We start from the raw sequence: 21,202 nt of genomic DNA on the forward strand, positions 1-21,202 counted from the left end.
CTGGCCCAGCTTAGATGTCCTCTTCTCCAGAAGCTTCTGTCAGTTCCCCAGTCCTGGTTTGGGTCTCCGGTGTGGCGGCCTTCCCTAGTCAGTCCTCCTGTAGGCCTTGAAGTTATCGTAACACTATCTTCTGGTTCCTTCTCTGTCACCTGGGGCAGGCAGTGGGGCTCGAGGGGAGGGGACCCTGCCTTCATCACCTACCCAGCGTCCATCCCCCTCCTAAGTTCGGGCCCCTCCTGCAGACACACCCCTTGACACGTGCTGGTGGGATTTTTCTATCCTTAGCCTCTGTCCCACTCTTTGGGAGCTTCTCACCTAACTGGATATTCATAGAAATCAGTGGTACAAGAATCGTAACTTCAGGGTAGGATGGTGAGGAAATCAGGAAATGTTAAGGCTTTGGAGCCTTCTCAAGAGACCCCAGGCTCCTATCTTGCTTCCTTAGTGTGGGGGAGGAGAAATAAATTTCCCTTTACCCTTCTAGGTTCTTGGCTGAGGCACCCTGTAATAAAAGATGAGTAAGAATAAAGTAAACAGAGGTTTAACTACATGGATACCTCCTGTATACATGGGAGAGCCCCAGGGAGACTGAGTAACCCCCTAAACGGTCCAGGCCACCGCCTTAACACCTCCAGCTAAAGACAAAAGAAGATGTTGGTGGGTGGAGAGGAGGAGCGGGTTATGGACCGTTACCAAGGAAAGCGCAGTAAACAAGGGGAAGGTTATGTGGATTTAGGTCATTTCCTTCTTTATCGATAAGAGTTTCCCGAGATTTAAAGTCATCCTCCTTTTCCTGGTAGAGACAGGGAGACACCCTTACAAATGGGGATTTTCCTTCTACATGAAAACATCTCTTGACAAAAGGCTCACTTCTACACAATTTCCAGAGCTTTCCCTGTGTCTGCTGTTTCTTACAAATAATCCATCTAAAATAACCTTCATGCCACAGAGACATATTTTGGGGTGGCAAATGGTGCCCCCCTTCATTGGTTTTTCCCACAGCGTCCTCAGGAACCCTTAGCTTGACTGCCCCAACCAATGTTGCTCTGGTCTATTCAGACTAGGATGTAGATGACTGATACCTGCTTTGGGTGCTCCCTTTCTCAGTTGTAGCCCCCATGGTGACGTTTCCAAGCCTGCACTCTTGATTGGGACTGACCAGGACAAGCTTCTCTGGACCTCAGTACGTTGACCTGTATATTGGAGCAGTGACCTGAGACTTGTAAGGATTGGATTGGACTCAGTTAGTCTGGGGGTTTGCAAACTAAGACCCACCACGTATTTCTGGAATTTAAGTTTTATTGGGACAGACATACTTGTCTGCTTATATATTGTCTATGGGCACTTGTATGCCACATTGAATCGCTGAGACAGAGACGGTATGACTCATAAAGCCAGAAATACTTACTATCTGGTCCTCTACAGAAAATGTTTGACAACTCCTAGATTACATCATACAAGTTCATGATCCTAGTTAAATAAATATTTTTGCTTTTTGCCAAAAAGGCAAAGCGGTGGAGATGACATTTTGGGTTGCTAGCAGTGACCGGAAGGAGGGGTCTGGGAGTGGGGGGGGACATACTCCAGGGGCTCCTGCATAGGCTTGCGGTAGCACCACGATTTTTTCTCTTTATCGAGATGTTTCTATCCACTGCCTCCTTTGATTTTTATAGCCAGGTCCTGTGTGAGAAATCAAGGATGGTTCATCCCCACGTCACAGGAGGGGAAGGGGGCGCTTGGACGGGTGAATGGGCCAGGCTAGGGCACACAGGGAGATAGCGCTGCGTGAGAACTGGGACCTAGGCTCAGGATTCCCAGCCAGATCCCCCTTCTCTGCTGTTCATCGCCTCAAAGACGGAGCCATGGCGTGGTGCTCGGCAAAGGGCTTGTGCCCCCGAATTCCGCCGCGTGGAAGGAACCCTCATGCTAGTCTGGCTTCCAGAGGCAGGAAGAGGGCCCACGCGATGGGGCTGGGTGGGCTGCTGGGTGGCATCCAAGCCACAGCCGCTCCCGTGGGTCTGACCTCTGTCCCTCTTCCTGTCCTGGTTGGCAGCCTTCGGCCTGGGTGACCTCCCCAACCTGCTGGGCCTGGTGGGGCAGCCGCTGGGCGACGGGGAGCGGAAGCGGCGGCACGCGAAGGCGGGCAGCTACAGCATCGAGGTGCTGCTGGTGGTCGATGACTCCGTGGTGCGTTTCCACGGCAAGGAGCACGTGCAGAACTACGTCCTCACCCTCATGAACATCGTGAGTGTCCCCGCATCCCAGGGTGTTGGGGTGGGGGGGCGCGCCACAGGTCGTGGTCCTAGCAGCCCAGTTCTCTTGGGCCCGGTGTTTCCCGGTGGAGTTATCCCAGCAGTGGGACAGGCCTGAGGATGCGGGGACACATTCAGAGCCCCAGGCAGGGGTGGTGGTGGTGGTGGGAGCAGCTCCCGAAGCTTGGAGTTGCAGACTTCTTAGAGAAGCCCATCTGCAGAAAATGCCCGATTCCAGGAGGGAAGGCTGGCGGGCTAGTTGTGAGTTGGCCCTGGGGTGGGGATGGGGGCGGATCCCAGGCCCGGAAGGTGGGCCTTGGATGTTCACTGAGAACAGAAACGCTCCTCTGCAGATTTAGGTCTTCACCTTCATTGGTAAGAGTTTCCAGAGCTTGAAGCATCTCCTTCTGGTACCACTGGGGAGACACCCTTACAAATACAGTTCCCTTACACCTGTCAGTGTCTCCTACAAAAGTGTAGCTTCCACTGGGGTTGGCAGGGCTTCTCATATGTCCGGAATTTCTTAAAAATAACCAGCTTAAACCAATCAGTATGCCAAAGAGGCATCTCTTGGGGGTTACAAAACCTTCCGTCCTTCCTTGTTCTTACAGCTCTGTTGTCTGTGTGTGTATATAAGTACTCCCTTGTCTAAGCCCCTGAAGCTGGGGTCCTGAGGTGGGGGCTTTGTCTTATACTTTTTTTGATGCCCCAAGTGCACAGTGCACAGTGCCCAGCTCCCGATAGGTGATGGGTAAATCTGGAAGTGAGCGGCGTCTCCGGGAGAGGCAGGGGGCCAGCATCCGCTGAGAGGGAGCGGGAAGGCAGCAGATTTGTGTCTGCCACGCAGGTGTAAGGAAAAGCGCAGGTGTAAGGAAAAGCGGGGCTAGAAATCCGATCCAACTACAAGGAGCCTCAGGGGAGGGGAGGGGTGCCCGAAAGTATTGCCCCCCTCCCTGCCTCTTTGTTTGGATATTAATTCTTCCATCCCTTAAGGAACCTGCGGTTTGGGACTCAAGGAGCAAAGGCTACCAATTGGGGCTGTTCACGAGGGAGGGGGGATAGCTATGAATATGGACCACCCACCTTGGCTTTAGAGATTGCTAGCTTAACCTCAGGCAGGCAGCCTAGTACTAATCCCATCAGTGTGAGAGCAGGGTTAGCCGATGGAGCCCGCAGGCAGGTGGAGAATGGGAGTGGCAGGGCGGGGACAGGGGGCCCTCAGATGCTGGGAGCGTGGGTCCTGGGTCCAGACCGAGGGCTGCAGACCCCAGGAGTGTGACCCTGTGAGCCAGGCCCTGTTCAGTCCCAGAGTCCTTCAGTTTGTTAAAGGATAATGTTCAGGAAAAGGTAAAATCAGGACTCTCTTACAGAAATAAAAACAGCCAAGTGTTAAAGGTTTTGTTTCACTCACTAATCAGTGAGAGGACCAGGCAAATGTGATAACACTTTCAAAAGAGAACTCCAAGAATGGAAACATTTATAATCAGGCATTTTGAAGTAAAGGTGCAAACAGAGAACAGAATTTGGCTGTCTCCCAGGGCGGAGGACAAGACCGAATTTGTGCAGCCGTGGACAGGAACTGTGCGTTGTCGTCAGGCGTCCAGCTCTCTCTCAGTCGTAAAGCAGCTTCCGTGGAATCGGGTTCAGATGAGGCTGAAAGGTGTGCTGTGGACAAGACCGTTTCCATAAAGCTCCTGTTACAATTATTCTCGCAGTTTGAGGCCTGATCAGGGTCTCCGGTAGAGGGCCTGTCCTGGGGACGGCAGGGAGTCTGGTGGCTCATCTGATGTACCCGCTGCGTCCCTGTCCCTGGAGTTGGGAGGGTAGCAGCCTCGCTCAGGACACACCCCTGGGTGCTGGCTGTGTGACCATCCAAGCGACGGAGCGGTCGAGGTCTTTGATGAATCATATAAGGAAATACTGTGTTCTGTAGAGCAAAGTATACTTTTGGAACTGTTTTCCGAAGGCTTGCCCAGACGGAGATGGGATTCCTTCAGGGGTCTCGTTAAATCTCTGGGATCTGAAGCTGTGTGGAGGGCGGAGGCCAGCGCATGGGAAGTACCACCAAGGTCTTGGTGTTCCCAATGTGGAGCCCAGTTGCCTAAGTAGTCCTCCTTCCCTGGAGTCCCTCCCCATGTCCTCTGAACTTTATTGGGGATCTTTATTAGAGAAAAGTAAGCCTGTGTCCCGCTCAGGTTCTCTTGACCTCAGACCCATGACTCAGCCTTGGCCAGGGAGCGCCTCTGCTTCCGCCTCACCGAACACTGTGCCCCCGGGGCCTGCCTTGGAGACTGTTACTTCCAGAGGCTTGGTTCCACATTCCTTCTGCTTACAGCCTACCGGAAAGTGGGTGGGGAGAGTAAATGTCTTCCAGAGGTTCCCGAAGGCTGCTTAAATCTGATTCTTCTGCTTACTGCTGGCTTGCCCTATGGGATGTGGAAACAGAAAGGGAAGTTGAGGCAGAGCTTCTCCACCCCACCAGGGGCCTGTTCCTCTGGGGGAGGGAGGCTCCCCACGCTGAGGAGATGTTGTGTGTGGACCTACATCTGCCTCAGGGGGTCTGTGAGCGGTGGGCTCCTGACTTCCTAGCTGCAGAGTTCTGGCCACCTTTCCTCCCAGGGGACCCACAGATCAGCCCGTGCATTGTGTGGGGAGTTTATCTGGCTGGGATGCTGGAAATGCTAATTTCCTGTGGGATTTCATGAAGCCGTTAAGAAGGGTGTCCCTGTGCTGTTCCCTTGGAGTGCCTGCCCGTGACCATTTCTGATCTCGATTTGCGGTGCCAGGCCTGGCCTGGTAAGATCAGGGAGGGATCCTGTTCCCGGGATGTATGGTCCCTTTGTGCTAACCCTGGAGGAGGGGCCGAAGCCATTAGTGAAACGCTCCCAACCATCTGATCAGACCCAGCTCTCGGGCTGAGCTCAGGGCATCCTGCCTCTCACTTTCCTCTTGCATTACCCTGCGGATGTGCTGTACGTATTCATGAAGCTGCAGCTGGTGGCCCGACTCCCTCCTCTCTCCTCCTGACATGCTGCGTGGGCCCCTGATGGACTTCATTTGCCTGTGCCTCGGTTTACCCATCTGAACCAGGCCACTTTCCTTAAAGCATCTTCGAATCTCAGGACTGGGGAACCATTTTGAGAGCTTTGAAACAGAAGGAGCAGTTGTGTTCAGCAGGTAGTGAGCGCCTGGTGTATGCCTAGGATGATAGACAGGCTCACATTCTAGAAGCTTCGGTCTCGCTGCAAAGATAAGCCTCGGCCCATGGAATGATTTGGGGGCGGTGCTGAAGGAGCTTAGAGGAGGCAGCCCTCCCTGTGGACTGGCGGGAGAGGATTTCTGGAGTGGTTTGGAGCTGAGGCTGCCTCAGGCTGGGGGTGGAGGGGTTTGGTGATGTGGAGTGTGCAGGTCCGGTGAGCATGCCACCGTGCACAGCGGGCTTGCGGATGCAGGAATGAGGGGCAGCCAGGCTGGCAGGGGTCCCCGAGGCAGTAGCTGGGCCCTGGCACAGACAGGAGTGCTGAACAGCGCCTGACGGGGGCACCAGCATAGATTTGAAGGAGGAGAGGATGGGCCCCCGGGCCAGCTGAGGCTGTGAGGGCCCACAGGAGGACTCTGAGGACAGGGACTCTGCACTTTCTCAAATACCACAGTATCATTCCAGTACCCACCACATGCCAGGCACAGGGCTGAGAACATCAGAGACAGGCGCGGTGAATCCTTACTGTGGTCTCAGGCCAGCGGCATTCCTTTGACAGCTGTGGCTCTGAGAAGCCAAGTAAGTGACTTGGCTCAGACTAATAGGTGGCTGAGTTAGGATTCAAACCCAGATCTGTCTGATCCCGAAGTTCCCCCCACCGCTGCTGTGGTAGAACATGGTGGGGAGCACCTCTGAGGAGGAGGCGGGGATGGATCCCAGCCCCCCCACCTGGGAGGTAGGGACGTTGCTGCCTATCCCCCCAGATGGATCTCTGTATCCGAGTCAGGATTCTGAGGCTTCACCCCTGGGCTGGCTTCCTCCTCTTGGCTCCTAGCCATGGCCAGATGTGTTGGCCAGGGCCCCGGAGAGAGGCAGGCACTGTCAGGGGCCCTCTCCTTGCCTGGGGTGACACACCCAACCTCTGGGGCGAGGACTTCCTTGGACAGGGGGTTCCTCCGAGGGCAGAGCAGAGGGAGGGTGAGGAGACAGAGAGAAGCCCTTCCGTCGGTCCTCACTGAGCCGGTCTACAGTGGGACCCTTCTCGGCAGCCCACTTTGAGGGGTGGCAGGCTCGTTGCCCACCTTGCTCTCCACCCTGCCGGGCCAGGCTGCCACCACAAAGGTGTTGGACGTGGTTGGTGGAGAGACATTGCCTGGTGTCTCTGAGAGGGTCCCCCCGCTATGACCTGCTTTGGGGCCCCTTCCTGAGGCCTCCCAGAGGCCCTGCTGGGAAAGCAGGGTCCAGATGGCTGTCAGACCAGGGCCTTGGTGGCCTCAGCCTGGGAGGGTGGCATTGTCTTGGCACATCGCTGTTTTAAATCTTCATCATAAAGGCCGGTTTGAAACACCACGGAAACACCGTTTTCTTGCCGAGAGAGCGTTGCTTCGCCAGCCCTCCTCCATTTGGGGATACGCCAGCCTCCGGAGCAGCTCGCCTCCCTGCTCACTGGAAGGACACGAATCCTCCCCCTCCCTCTCTTGTGGATCCTTTCTCTTCTCTCATCTCTCTCTCTCCAAAAAGCTTTCCACTGCTCCTTCAGGGCACTCAGAGACCCCCCCCCCCCCCAAAACAGAAAGCAAAAATCTTCTTACTTTAAGGTCATGGTTCTCCATGGGGGCAGTGTTGCCTCCCAGGGGACGCTTGGGAGGGTTTGGAGATATTTTTTGGTTATCCCAGCCGAAGGGGACATCCCTGAGGAACCCGTGCTGGCTATTTAGCGTCCTAAAATGCACGGGACACCCCCAGCCTGAGTGGCCCTGGGGGACAGGGGGCCAGCCCAGAGGTGTTAGCGCCAGTTCCCACATGCTGGCGTTCGCTTTTCCAGAGTAGGCCCCCTGGGCAGAGAACGGTGCTTCGCACAGAAGCACCAATGCTGGGGTTCTGAGCCCTAATGACCATGAGCATCCCTCACGGTGGGGAGAACTTTGTGGTCGACAGCCTGGCATCTCAGCTGCTGGAGGGGAGGTCACACGCCTGAAATCCCCTTCCCGGGCCGGCCTGATGGACCTGGCCTGGCCTCCCAAAGCGGGAAGTGGATGTTCTAAACTGACCGAGAGATGCCACTGATTGACCACATCCAGGTTCGAGGCGCTGTCCCAGACGCTTGACATTGGCCTTATCTTCTGTTCTCCGGGGCTTCTCTGCAAGGTTTGTTTGTCTACACTCGGGTGAGAGAGTAGGGCTCGGTGGGATGAGGTCATGGGCACTTCGGGTCTTTCCAGGTCTCCACGGTGCCTCTCTTCACTCTCCAAGAGGCTGACCTGGGACAGAGAGGCTGCTGGGTTTTGGAGACAGGTCATGGGGGGTACGTGCTGAGCACTAAGGACTCATGAAAGGGGCTTTGCGGGGCTGGGTGGTCCATCCCCATGTGCCCTGGAGCCCTCCTGCCCGAGCAGCCAGCCTGTGAGGTGGGCTGAGTGGCCGAGTGGCTCAGGCCAGCCTGCAGGCCCTGGGAGCCTCAGCCTCCAAGATCTCACTGGGGACCTCCGAGGCAGGGCCTGCCCACGGGGTATGGGAGTGAGTGCAGTGCGCTGGCGGGGACTCAGCATCCCAGCCCCGGGGGAAACCGGGGTCCGGCTCTGGCCACCGCCTGGGTCAGCCCTATGCTGGGGGCGCTGGGCTCGGAGGATTACTGATACACAGCCCCACACGGTGCACACCCTGCAGAGAAGGCTTGTTTCCACTCATGCGTGTGTACAAGCACCCACATCTGGTAACCTGTGTGTTTAACACGGATGTGTGTGTGTGTGTGTGTGTGTAGATACATGTACCACATCACGTGCACACACACAGAGGAGTCTACACATCATGTGTGGGGCACGTACTTGCCATATTTCATCAAAATTGATCCCATCGATTGTCAGATGCTCTTATTATTCTATGTAGTTAAGAAACAGAAAAAGTGGCGTGCCTGGGTGGCTCGGTTGCTTAAGCATCTGCCTTCGGCTCAGGTCATGAACTCGGGGTCCTGGGATTGAGTCCCGTGTCGGACTCTGTGCTTGGCAGAGCGTCTGCTTCCGGATTGTCTCTCCCTCTACCCCTCCCCCTGCTCACATGCGCTCACTCCCTCTCTCTTTAAAATAAATAAATAAATCTTAAAAAAAAGTACTACCTATTAAACTCTGATAAAGATGTTTCCTTATCACTTAGAATGTTTATTTTCACATTTTGGAAGAACCCTTTTAACTTGATCGAGACTTAGGTATTTATCACGGATTATTTGTGTACACACATAGACGTGACACGTGGGAGAGTAAGGTGTTCCCTTCGCTTCCTCCGTTCGGAGCGTTCCTTGTCCAAGTCCCTTTCCGCTCGGAGCCATGCAAGTGTGTGCTTCCCGCACAGCATCTCCCTATGCCATCTGCTGCGTCGGCGAGGCTGCAGGTGCGCCCCACACTTTGGGATTTCCTCGAAGCCGGAACCTGTTCCTAACCCCTGTTTGAAACGGGGATGCCTTCTTGATTTTACTGGAAGGTGGCGGTGGAGAGTTTCAGTCAACCAGGACCCACATTCCTTCCTCAGATCGCCCCTAAGTGGTCCACTGCCGGCAACGGCAAGGGGTTGCGGTGTCCAGGGAAGACCCCGGGAATGACATGAGTTTCTTGCTCGTGGGGGCAGTGCCAACACGCTCTAAGTGCCTCCAACCCGCCGTGATGGGGAATGGGGGAAGAAGAGCGTCTGAGACACGTGCGGACAGAGTTGCTGCATCCCCTCTTGTTGGAAGGGTCGGGACTGGGGGATGGAGGGCCAGTCCTGGGGCCTGAGGAAAGGGCAGGACAGGTGACTGTGGCCGGCCTGTCTTTCCAGCAGGGCTGTGCCCACTCCGTTCAGGTTCAGAGCCATAAGTGACCCGGGAAGACACGTGAGCAGAGGCTGGATGTGAACTCTGACGGCAGTGGCTGTGCTCAGGCAGGCTCCGCCATCGCTACAGGCCTGCTCTTCTCTGGTCAGAGGAGGGTAACCGGCCACGTTCCTTGGAGCTCCTGTGAGGAATGGCTGACCCTTAGGACCAGAGCAGAGAGTGTCCAAGATGAGCACCCTGTAGTCCCAGAAAGGAAGTGCTCAGCAAACACCCCAGAACTGACAGCGGGGTGTGTTACAGGGACACAGGAGCCAACTGAGAGAGCTCCCGGGGGTCAAAGCTGGGACAATTGGTGCAACAAAATCAATAATGTAGCATCGAATTATAACCCACAGTGTGAAATCCATATCCGTGGGTTCACACTGATGAATAAAGGTCAGAATAAATAGACAGATGGGAGGAGAAGAATTCCAAACAATTGATGGAGATACTCTGTCCCTAGGAAGGTGGATTTGAGCTCCCACTCCTGGATCAGGGGCCATGCACAGTGACTTTGTCCTGAAGATCACAGCACAGGGGCAGCTGCTGTCCGCCTCGCCAGGGATGGGTCCTGCCGGCAGCAGGTGCCCTGACATCACATGGGGAAGGGGGCACTTCAGCTCTGTGGCCTTCCTCTCCTTGGCCCGTGCCCCCCACCTAACTGTGAGACAGACATCAGATGTGCCCATGTCGACGGACCGTCTGCTCAACGCCTCATCGGAATTCCTCGAAGCTGTTGGGGTCATCAAAACCCAGGAAAGTGTGAGGAACGATCAGGAGGAACAGTCTGGAGCAGCCCAAGGGGGTGCGGTGATGAAATGTAACCTGGGGCCCTAGATGTGGTCTTGGAGCAGAAACAAAGGACGTTAGGGGGAAACCAGGGAAATCTGAAACAAACATGGGTTTTCGTTACCAATAATGTGTTCTGTCGGTTCAGTTGTTGTGACAAATGTCCTGCGGTCATGGCTGATGTTAATCACAGGGGAATCAGGGCCTGGGGCCCTCGGAAGCTCTCTGGACTCTGCTGGCAGCTTTTCTGGAAATCTAAAGCTGTTCTAAAATCAAAAGTGTACTAATTAGAAAGAAAAGAAGGGATAGTGCTTCCTTCGGAGAAGGTGGCTGGGAGAATCCCATGAGGTGGGCAGGGGCTGTGGCGGCATCAGCCCCTCCATGGCAGCTCATGTCCTCTCCTGTCTGAGCAGGGGGTGGGCTTGAGAATCGGGGTTGCTCTGTCCCAGCACAGCCGCTCCCATCTGGGACCTGACTGTACCTGGCTGACCGGCAGGTGGACATACCTCCCCAGAGCTCCTTGGGAACCGCATTCCCTAGCAATGTGGGTACTCGGGGCTGGCCAGGGACCATTCTGCACTGGACCCTGTCTCTGCACAGACAAGGAAAAGCCCATCTTGGCCTGGTCCAGAAGGGAAGGCTGCCAGCTGCCCTTCCATGGGCTCCCCGGGGGCCTAGCTCTCCCTTCCAGCCCTAGACAGAGGCCCAGGCATTTCTGCTGGAACCACCCCGAGTCTGACCCTCCCTTTGCACAGGAAAACAGATGCAGTGATCCCACCCCAATTAGACCCTCTTTTGCTTCTTCTTGTTCCCCATGCTTGACCACAGAGCTCCTCCCCACCCCCCACGCCGGGAGGCCTGCCTGCGCTTATACGAGAACAGGGAAGGGGCTCTTGCTGCCACTCCCTGCCTAACTCTGTTGCTGTTTACTGGGGGTGGAAACCTACTTTCGCATCTTCTCTCCCAGGCCAGAGAAAGCCCACTCCAGCCAGCCTCCACAGGGACTGGTTCTGGAAAGCGGCTGGGTTTTAGTGGCAAGAGTCACAAAGAGCTGAGCGTAAACCTGAGCCTTCCCAGCTGGGTGGAGTTAACTCAGTTGGAGTTACTGGGTTACTGGAGTACTGGAGTTATTGGAGTTACTCAGTTACTCTGGAGTTTCTGGGTGGAGCCATGGGTGAGTTACTCAGCTTCTCTGACCTGGCTTTATCACCTGTGAAAAGGGAACAATTCCTCTCTGTATAAGGTTGGTATGAGGTTGTATGCAAGCCCTCAGCATGGCGCCTGCCACATAGTAGGTGTTCAATGAACAGCAGCTCTTCCTGCAAGCCTAGTGGTTTCTGGCTTCTGCTACGTTATCGCATAGCTTCTCCCTTCTCTTTTGTCTCCCCTTGGCCAGAGAGAGAGAGTCCTGACCTTTGCCTGTTTTTCTAGAATATACCCAGGCGCTGTCCTAAGCCAATACATGAAATGGAACCCTAACCCGGGGGTCTTGGCAGATGACGTTGAACTTGGCTGAGGTAGGGAAGCAAGGCGATCAGACACAGGGTTCTTTTTTGCCCTGTGGGTGTGTCTGGCTGCTGTCACACTGGGGCCCACCACCAGGGGAAGCGATTCCTGGTCTCCCCAGAGCTGGCACACTGGCCTGACCGCTGGCATTTGGGAGGCAGCCATCTGTGGAGGGCAGAGGCTGACAGAGCTAGTTCTTGATCGCCCAGCCAGACCAGAGCCTGTCAGGGAGCCGCCTGTGGGTGTGAGCCAGCGGTCCTGGGCCTCTCAGGTAACGGTGCCTCCCCTGGCTGTGGTCCCAGCATCCACTGGCTCACGGCTATGGCTGGGACCTGCATGCCAGGCGGCTTCTGTGTTTCTGGGTGGACATGGCAGCCCTGTCCAGCTGCCGCCTGGGCCTGTGCAAGCGGTCAGGACAGCTTCAGCTGAATCCACGCCCTAAGGTCCTGCTCAAGGGCTGGGGCTGATCAGGGTGTGTGCAAATGAGCATGCCAGGGCCCCAGAGATAGACCAGGCCTGGGGATGTGGAATGGCAGGGCTAACCCCACCTTTTTTTTTTTTTTTTTTTGTAAAATAGAATGACTTTATTTTCAGCACCCTTATGTAGTGTAAGAAAAGACTAGACTCGTTCATGGCTGAACGATACCCCCTTCAGAGCTATTTGGCCGTTCTTGTGCCTTAGGCCACCTTTTGGAGATCGCTTTCCATCTTCCTTTACTGCAGACCCCTCAATGGGGTCTGTGTAACTGTCTCGGCTTCTGTTTCCTTGATAATGTCTTCTTTCATCATGGTTCTTAAAAGCTGGTTTCCGGCGCCCAGGACCATGGGCGGGCGGGTTCTTTTATTTTGGTGCTTTGATAGTATGACTTTAGCGTCTCCCCTTGTCGTTGTTGAAAACCTACTCCTAACCAGATGGCCCTTCCTTGGCAAGTGGCCCGTCCTCTCTCTTCTTGGCGCCCGGAAGGTTTTGTCTGTGACTGACGTGAGCATGGTGGGGGGGGGGATGGCTCCCAGAGACCATGGCCACCGTCTCGCCCCAGGAAGAGAGTGGGTATGCTCAATGGGACTTCCAGAGAGAGACTTGGGGCCAGTGGGGGAGGCTGATGATTCTGGGGTTCATGGCACCCAGAATTTTCCAAAGGGCTAGCGCATGCATTGCTGGAAGTGTGCCAGCCTGAGCTGGGAAGAAATTCTCCATCCCGGGTGGGGCTGGCCTCAGCTTTCTTGATCACCACTGGCCTCAGGGCTCTCTTGCTGGCTCCATAGGATTCCTGCTTTTCTCTCTCCTGCACCAAACCTCCGTCCATCTTCTCCAAAGGGCCACAGCCTTCTTGGGCAAGGCTCTTTCTGGGTTCTCTGGCAAGTCCTCCCCGCCCCCTCCAGCCCATGTATACTGCATCTCCTTTTCTCCCAACTCCCGGGGTCTGGGTCCACGTCGCCTGAAACATTTGGTCGCTAGATTATTTCAGAGTGCTGTGCTGTGCCAAGCAAGGTCTTTCTGGGTGGAGAGACCTTGTTCTCTGTCTCTTTCTGCTCGCTCAGTATTGCATTTAAGCCAGTTACCCCGGAGTGGGAGGGTGGCAACACGAGGCCCCACTCAGTCCTCACCGGTGTTGGACACTCGGGCTCTGATTCTACCCCCCTTTCAGAGAGGTGGCAGCCTCCTCCCCGTTCGCACGTGAGGACCTCCCAGTGTCCTGGGCTGGAGATGCCAGTCACGGGAGCAGGAGTCACTGGAGGCTTTGATGGGTGGGTTTGTCCTGCCAAGTGTGGGGACAGCTGGGAAGGATAAGGCCAGAACCTGGCAGGGATCTGCCTGGCCTGCTTTGGAGCTAGACAGAGCAGGAAGACAATGGCCCTGAGAATTTCCAAATGCCCAGAGGCCTTACAGATGCCTCCACCCAAGCATTCCAGGGACAGCTCTCTTTTCCGGCCCCGGGGCAACCGGTGGGTTTACACGTGTCCATGTGGGGCGCAGATGCGTCTTTGGTGTGCATGCTTACAGGGCATGTCAGGGGGTCTGAGACGCTGACTGCACATCATGTAGGAGAAAAGCCACGTTCTGAGTTGGAGGGGCCGAGATGTGAAGGTTCGGGTAAGAGTTATCCTGCGGCAGGTTGAGGATGATTTCAGCAGAAAAGCAAAGAATTCTTAGGGTGGAATTCTGTTAGGGAGAAAATGTACATGTGGCGGATTGCCCCTCCCCCCCACGGAACCTCCCTCCACCACACAGTTCTCCTAGGATAAGTCAGGGGCACGTAGGTTGAGAAGGACGTCGTCTCTTTCTGCATTTGGACACTCTGCCCCGAGATGTGTGCTGGGGAGCGGAGGAGGGTGGAAGGGAACGCCGCTGCCCAGTGAATTTTCTGGCATTCCCTATGCTGGGGTGTCGGGGTGGGTGGGGGCTGTGTTCCATGGCAGGCACTGGTGTTTGTTCTCAGTTGGGTCCAGACATGGGTGCCAGCTAGGCCCCGGTGGAAGGAAGCTGGACACAGCCTGCTCTGAAGTCCCCATGCTCCCGAGTTGGGGCAGCTTCCCGTTCTGGGGGAGCAGTGGGGGGCTGTGTGGCACACTCGGCTTCGGCTGCCAGAGACCTGCCCTGTCTTTGGCTGACCCTGGAACAGGCCTCCCATTGCCTCCTGGCTTTCCCCTCCCTGTGGGACTCTCACATACAGGCTTGGCAGCACTGTTTCTCTCCATTGGGCAGACAGCAGTCCCTTTGTGGGTTATAGGCTGGTTCCTTTGCTCATGGGCGGAAGTGGGGAGAACAGGGCCACGTATGAAATGCCCTCCAGCTCCTGGGAAGACGTGCGGGCAGGAGTCAAAGGCTGGGACCCACTGCTGCCTCTCTGTGTGTGTGGCCCACTCATTGTTCGCAGATGTGTTGTTGGCATGAGAGGTCCATGTGCCAGCCCTAGGACGGCCATTAGGATCCCCACTCTAGAAACAGAAACAAGTCCTCAGAAGTTGCCTGATGTGCCCTGTGCCTCCCAGCGTCCAGGGCAGAGGTAGGATTTGAACCCAGGACTCCGGCCCCAGTAGTGCATTGCTTTACCAGTGCTGTGTGCCGACACTGACTTTGTGAGGGCGTCACTCCTCCCCCTGGGGTTGCGTCTAACAAGGCGATCAGTTCTGTAAGTCGGGCCCATCACACACAGACATCGGGGATGATGCTTTTAAATATGTGGAATAATGTTTCATGAAAGAAGCGACATATAAGCAGTATATTCAGGATGATTATGATTTTGTAAAATAAGCCCACGCATGCGCACGTACACAGGCGCACAAACACACACACACACGTGTGCACATGGCGAGAGGCGCGATAACTGTGGTTATCCTCAATCTATCTGGCCGATGGTTGATTTTCTTTCACCATTTTTGTACTTTTCAAAGTTCATAGGGTAAAGTGTCTTTAGAAAAAAGAGTTAAAACAAAACAGCTGGAATTGTTCAAGGGGGCATCCTCAGGGGATGGACCTTCAGGAGAGAGAGGGCTCCCTGTCCTTGGGGGTGGACAGGCTGAGGCTTGTCCCTCTGTTGTGGACACTGTCCCGGGGGTGTCCTGATTAGGGGAGTGGGAGGGACAGCACTCTTTGGTGGACGGTGCCTGGCACGGCCCCACGGCTCCCTGGGGCTGTGGGAGAAGGGAGTTTCCCGATGCCGTGCTCCTCGACTTGACCGTGGCCGAGAATCCCTGGGGATTGTGGTTGTATCGCAGGCTCTGACGTGGGAGGCAGGCCTGACACTCTGCATTTCCAAGAGTTTCCCTTGGATCTGCTCTGGAAAAGTTCCCCGGGCCCTGCAGAACAGACGATTCCAGTGGCGACTAGAGAGGTACACAGGGATGTGAGGATGAGCAACCTGGCCCGGGTGACATTTGCGGAAGGCCCCTTCCCAGCCGTGGAAAGATGAGTGTTTGTCAGAGGGCTGAGTGAGGCCGGGGCCCCTCACACTTGGCTTCACGGAGAGCGTGCTCAGGTGGAACCAGGAGGGCCGGGATCTGAATCCCAGCTCTGCTGCTCCTTAGCTGGGTGTCCTGGGGAAGGCCATTTTGCCTCTCTCTGCCTCAGTTTCTCCATCAGTACAGTAGGGCTAAGAATGCTGCCACCAAGGCCGTGGTGAGGATGGGTTGGGATGGCGTGGGTCAAGTACCCGGCTCAGGACCCGCTCTGTGATCGGCTCTTAACCCACACTTGCTTCCCCTAAAATTGCCCGCTCGCTTCTCCTGGCAGGTGGATGAGATTTACCATGATGAGTCCCTGGGAGCCCACATAAACATCGCGCTGGTCCGCTTGATCATGGTTGGCTACCGGCAGGTAAGCCCCCCCCACCGACAGGCAGGGTCTGGGGGGAGAAGGGGTGTGGGGCCGGTGCATCGGCCTGGCTGTGGGGTGGGGTGGCACTGGTCAGCGTCTAGGAAGCATTTTGTTTCCAGAATCAGAACCCTGAGACCATTAGAACTGAGGCTTCGGAAGCAGGGGCATTTGGAGGTGTTACACAGGGACTGAGGGATTCCCTCCAAACTCCTAAATGGACAGTCCTACAGCCTTACAGCTGGAGAGCCCTCTCCCCGAGGAATCGATGTGGAGACGGGCTCAGAGCAGGGCAGTGACTGAGACAGGGCCTGCTCTGGTTGGACACTGGGGCCCTGGGGCTCTGCAGTCTTAGACTCTCTCATTCTTCCCCGAACAGGGGGTAGCAACAGAACTTTCCTCCAGGGGCTGTGGTGAGGATAAAACGAGACTGTGAATGTAAAGTCTGGAAGAAGTGCTCAGCCCAACACCTGCCTTGCGAGCCGGTTGAGGGATGAGAGAGCATGCATGTTGAGTTCTCGGTGGACAGGCAGCCCAGCCCGGGGCCTGAGCTCCCTAAAGTGGGAGGGCTGTGCGCCAGCGGCTGGAGTTGGGCTCCTGGTGACCTGGAATCTGCTCTGCAGTCCCATGGGCCTCAGTGTCCTCTACCGGTGGGAGGGGAGCGATGGGTGCCCCTTGCATTCTGGGGACTACAGTGATCATCCCTCTGCTGACGCTCTTGGCCCCTGCAGTCTCTGAGCCTGATTGAGCGTGGGAACCCATCTCGAAGCCTGGAGCAGGTGTGTCGCTGGGCGCACTCTCAGCAGCGCCAGGACCCTAGCCACGCGGAGCACCACGACCACGTGGTCTTCCTCACCCGGCAGGACTTTGGGCCCTCAGGTACGCAGGTGCGGTATTAGCTGTGGCCGGTGTGTGTAGGGCTGTAGGGCTGAGGCCCAGGCTCAGGGCCGGGCGCTCTGGAGCCACCCCAAGGTGGTTCGAGGGGCCAGGCTCCCTGTCGACAGAGAGAGTCCTGGGACTCTGGAGATAGGACTTGGCCGGACAGGTGGGCAAGCTTGAAGTGGTTTCCTGGAGATCAGGGGAAGTGAACGGGTCCCATTCTGGTCCCTGCGGTCTTGGCTGAGCCTGCTGGTGGCTGTGAGCAGCGTGTGTTTGTTGACTGACCAACTGACTAGCTGGCTGGAGCGACACAGCGTGAAGTCGGGTGTGTGCAGGCTTGGGGCATCTGGAAATCTCACTGCCTCCATCAGAGGAGGGGATGACAGAGGCCTGGAAGCTGCAGGGGGAGCTGTAGAACTTTACAATGTGGGAGCATTATGATATGGGGAGGGGATGGACTTTGCAAAGATCTTTCATCCTCTAGGCACTCTTTGGCAGCGACCACGTCACATGTCCCTACGGTGGCTGGCTGGGCCCAGACCTCGCTGAGTCCTGCCTCGCTTTCCTGTGACTTCCCTCTGCCCCCTCTCCTTCTCCCCGGCAGGGTATGCACCTGTCACCGGCATGTGCCACCCCCTGAGAAGCTGTACCCTCAACCACGAGGACGGCTTCTCCTCAGCCTTCGTGGTGGCCCATGAGACTGGCCATGTGTAAGTGTGCGTAAGCGGCACTGGGAAGGCGGGCTGCGCCGTGAACACTGAGGAGTTCTGTGGGGGTGGGTGGCTTAGTCTCACTTGGGGCTCCCATCCCAGGGTCCTGGGAGAGGCTAAGGGAGATGCCCATGTGTTGAGGCCCAGCCGTGATGGCCAGGGACCTGGGGGCCCAGATGGCGATTCTGGGCCTGCCTTGGGACCGGCACATCCCAGGGCCATGGAATACCAGATGTGGCCCCACCTTTGGGCAGGTCGATGCCATGTCCCATCCTAGGCAGTGGTCTGTTCTCTGGATGGTCTCTATCCCTCATCCCATCCATAACTCGAGGCCCTTCTGACAGCTGTCCCGGCCCACACTGCTGCTCAGCGCACACTGCAGGGCTCGCCTCAGCCCGTCATAAACAGGCACTCAGAGCCTCAGTCCCCGGGCCAGGCTGGCAGCTGGCTGGCTTGGTCTTTGGACCCGCCTTTTGTTTAGAGCAAAGCCACTCATGCCTTTAACCAGTATTTCTCGAGCATGCACTGTGCGCCAGGCCCTGTGGTAGGACTGGATTGCCGCGGAGAATAGAACAGAGAAGCTCCATTCTGGGAGAAAGCAAATCCGCCACTGTCATCCAGGTTGTCCTTTGGTAACTTGCACTGTGCACCTGCGTAGTCGTGCCTCCTGGCCTCGTCTGCCCACTGGGCAGAACTGAAGGACGCACCCCCGGCCCCTCCGCAGCACACGCATGTGAAGTGAGGGCTCCTTCCTGCCGGGGAAGGACCTGGGCAGAAGGGGGGTGCTGGGCCATCCCGGAGAGGGTCTGCCCCTACTGTCTCCCACGCCCCTCTCCACACCAACCCTGTCAGCCCAGGAGGCCCGTGGGGACTCCATGCCAGCTCCACCCCTCACTGGGGCCCCAGCTTCCTCCTCTCCCATGTGGAGTCTGACACACAGGAACCCTCAGGGTCACTCTTGTGCCCTAGAAGCCCATGGGTCCACATATTTTAGAGTCAGGAGTTTGTCCTCCTGTGTGTGGGAGGTGTGGGGGGTGGTCCACTCTTCGTGGAGCAGAGCCTCTCCCCGTGGAGAGATGAGGACAGCCTTAGTAGTCCATGTTTCTGTCTGGTGGTCAAGGCCAGACGCCACCACCTGGGAGTATTTGAGAATTTAGAGCCTCTGGGCTTTGGCATTCAATAGTAATGATAAAAAACCAGACTTCACAATTTAAACTATCACTATGGTAGGTGCGTACCACATATAAAGCTCTGTGCTCTGTACTCTGGGGTCTTGGAGAAGCTTAAGAGCTGGCATGGAGACAACTCGGGAAATGAGGTTGAATTGAACCAAATGAGTGAGACTTGGTCTTTGCACCTTGCAGGCCTTGGGTCTGGTGGGGAGACGTGGAGGGCATGCGAGTTGCTAGTGGCGGGACAGCTGGCTTCTGCTGTGGGAGGTCGGCCCTCGGGCAGGGTGGCCAGGGAGCGTGTCCCCGGTAGGAGTGGGGCTTGAACTGGCCTCGGGACCCGTGAGGATATGGCTGGAGTCTGAGGAGAGTGCAGGAGGGCAGAGTGAGTCCAGCCCACTGGGGAGCAGGGTGGGGCTTCAGCTTCCATCCAGAGGGGTGGTCCTCACCCCTGCACAGTGGGGAAACTGAGGCCCGGAGGAACAGTCTGAAGCCTGGCCAGGGCATGCTGTCCTGTTGCTGGCGAGCCTGCCTGTCTTCACAGGTGTGAAGTGCCCAGGTGTGACTTGGGGCTCCCTTCTGTACCCCACCCTCGCCCTCCAGGCTCGGCATGGAGCATGATGGTCAGGGGAACGGCTGCGCCGACGAGACCAGCCTGGGCAGCGTCATGGCACCCCTGGTGCAGGCTGCCTTCCACCGCTTCCACTGGTCCCGCTGCAGCAAAGTGGAACTCAGCCGCTACCTCCCGTAGGTCGCTGCCATCTCCCGGCTGGGGACAGGGGAGCTTGCAGCCTGCCACCTCACCTCCCCCTGCCCCCAGCCATCTCTGTCTCCATACCACCCTGACCCTGACATGTGTGCTGGATTCCCAGTCTTGCTGCTCAGCTCCTGGGCCTCCAGGGACATTGAGGCCAAGGACAAGCTTTAGATCCAGGAGCTCAAGGCCGGGCAGGGCAGGTGTGGGCCGGGATGCTGTCACTAACCTCATGCGGCAGCTGGCCAGGGTCCTGAGTAATGTGGGGCGGGCTGCCTTTCCTTCCCTCCATGCAGTGAGCCCTCTGATTGCCCAGGAACTGGCCCTTCCTCCCAGGAAGACAGAGCGCCTAGCACAGGGCAGCAGGGGCCGGTTCCTACATGCCGTCTGTGCTCCTTAAAGCCCTCACCTCCTTGTCTCCACCGGCAGCTCTTACGACTGTCTCCTTGATGACCCGTTTGCACCCACCTGGCCCCGGCCCCAGGAGCTGCCAGGTGTCGACTACTCAATGGACGAGCAATGCCGCTTTGACTTTGGCTCTGGATACCACACCTGCTCTGCGGTGAGTTCCTGCCGGCCTCTGCCTGCTGGAGTGCCCAAACCGTGTCCTCCAATGACCCTGACTGGGCCTCCACAGGGCATCTTCCTCGCAGCTGGCCGGGTGGCCTAGTGATGGGCCCACAGGCTTGGTGCTACCTGCCCCGGTGTGGGTGGGGGGGTACAGGGGATCACGGCCTGACCCTGCCTCCTTCTGCCACATACCTGCCCCACCCAGTCCTACCTTTGGAGGCAGGTGTGTGCTGTGGCTAGAGGATGCTTTAGTCCTGGGAAAGATGGAACAGAGTAGAACAGAGAGAACAGGTGGCTGATGCGGTCCTGGCTGGATGGGTTCCTGGGGAGCACATCTGTAGGACAGTCCCTCTGTCAGATCAGGCGCTGGGCTCTGGCCTACTGGAGGACTGGCTGCCTCCCTCTACCTTCCAGGGATTTGATAGGATGTTTTAGGCCAATTTGTCACCCTGATGCAAATCTCCTGTGTCCCCACATAATCTCTCTCCAGAGGGTCAGTTGCATGCTCCCCCCTCCCCACCCCATGTTTAGGAGATTGACACAAGGGAGCATAGCCTTTCCCTACCCTGCAGGACAGGGCAGGGGGAGCCCGGCGCTGGGGACGCCCCCTGGGGAGAATCAAACAGCCACTGGCCAGGGCCTGGGCAGAGGCTCACATCCTGTAGGACCAGGAGTCATGGAGTATGGTCACCTTCCTATTGCTCAGATCACATGGGGACACAGGGTCTCTGAGCTAGGTGGGGAGAAAGTCTGGGATGTGAGATTTCAGGGCTTGGAAGGGCTGTATCTGTAGGACACTGCTCTGGTTGGCAGTGGGCCTCCTGGACAGCATGAAACAGGAGATCACCAACATCTGGCACAGCCTAGTGAGACCAGACCGGGGTGGGTGGGAGTCTTGGCCATGCCTGGGTGCCTAGGGCTCTGGGCTAGACCGGAAGCCCCTTGAAACCCTGACGTGCACTGGGTTCATGGGGCGGGCAGGCCCAAGAGTTCCGGAGCCTCAAACCCTGGTCCCTGCCCAGTGGCATGGCGGCTTCTGCAAAGGCAGGGAGGGAGGCCTGGGGAGGCAACAAGGGGATTATGGGTAGTGGCCTGCCCCGTTTTGGCACCCTGGTGGAGAGAGGAGGGGTCTCTGGAGGCCATGGGAGTGGGGTCCAGTTCGGGGACGTGGACCCTCCTGCCTCCCTGACCATATTCTGGCCCCAGCGTCCACCACAG

The 21,202-nt window shown here is 56.8% G+C and overlaps 1 protein-coding gene across 1 annotated transcript in view; it reads left to right on the top strand.

The window, feature by feature from the left end:
• ADAMTS14 (ADAM metallopeptidase with thrombospondin type 1 motif 14) overlaps window positions 1-21,202 on the top strand; it is a 72,019-nt gene that overhangs the window by 26,116 nt on the left and 24,701 nt on the right. The window contains exons 4-9 of the mRNA XM_046026583.1: window positions 2,054-2,244; window positions 15,822-15,905; window positions 16,634-16,781; window positions 17,386-17,491; window positions 19,264-19,407; window positions 19,844-19,976. Of these exons, the coding sequence (XP_045882539.1) occupies window positions 2,054-2,244; window positions 15,822-15,905; window positions 16,634-16,781; window positions 17,386-17,491; window positions 19,264-19,407; window positions 19,844-19,976 (806 nt within the window). The remainder of the gene's footprint in view (window positions 1-2,053; window positions 2,245-15,821; window positions 15,906-16,633; window positions 16,782-17,385; window positions 17,492-19,263; window positions 19,408-19,843; window positions 19,977-21,202) is intronic.

Source organism: Meles meles, chromosome 13 (genome assembly GCF_922984935.1).
Source record: "Meles meles chromosome 13, mMelMel3.1 paternal haplotype, whole genome shotgun sequence".
NCBI classification, from domain to species: domain Eukaryota; kingdom Metazoa; phylum Chordata; class Mammalia; order Carnivora; family Mustelidae; genus Meles; species Meles meles.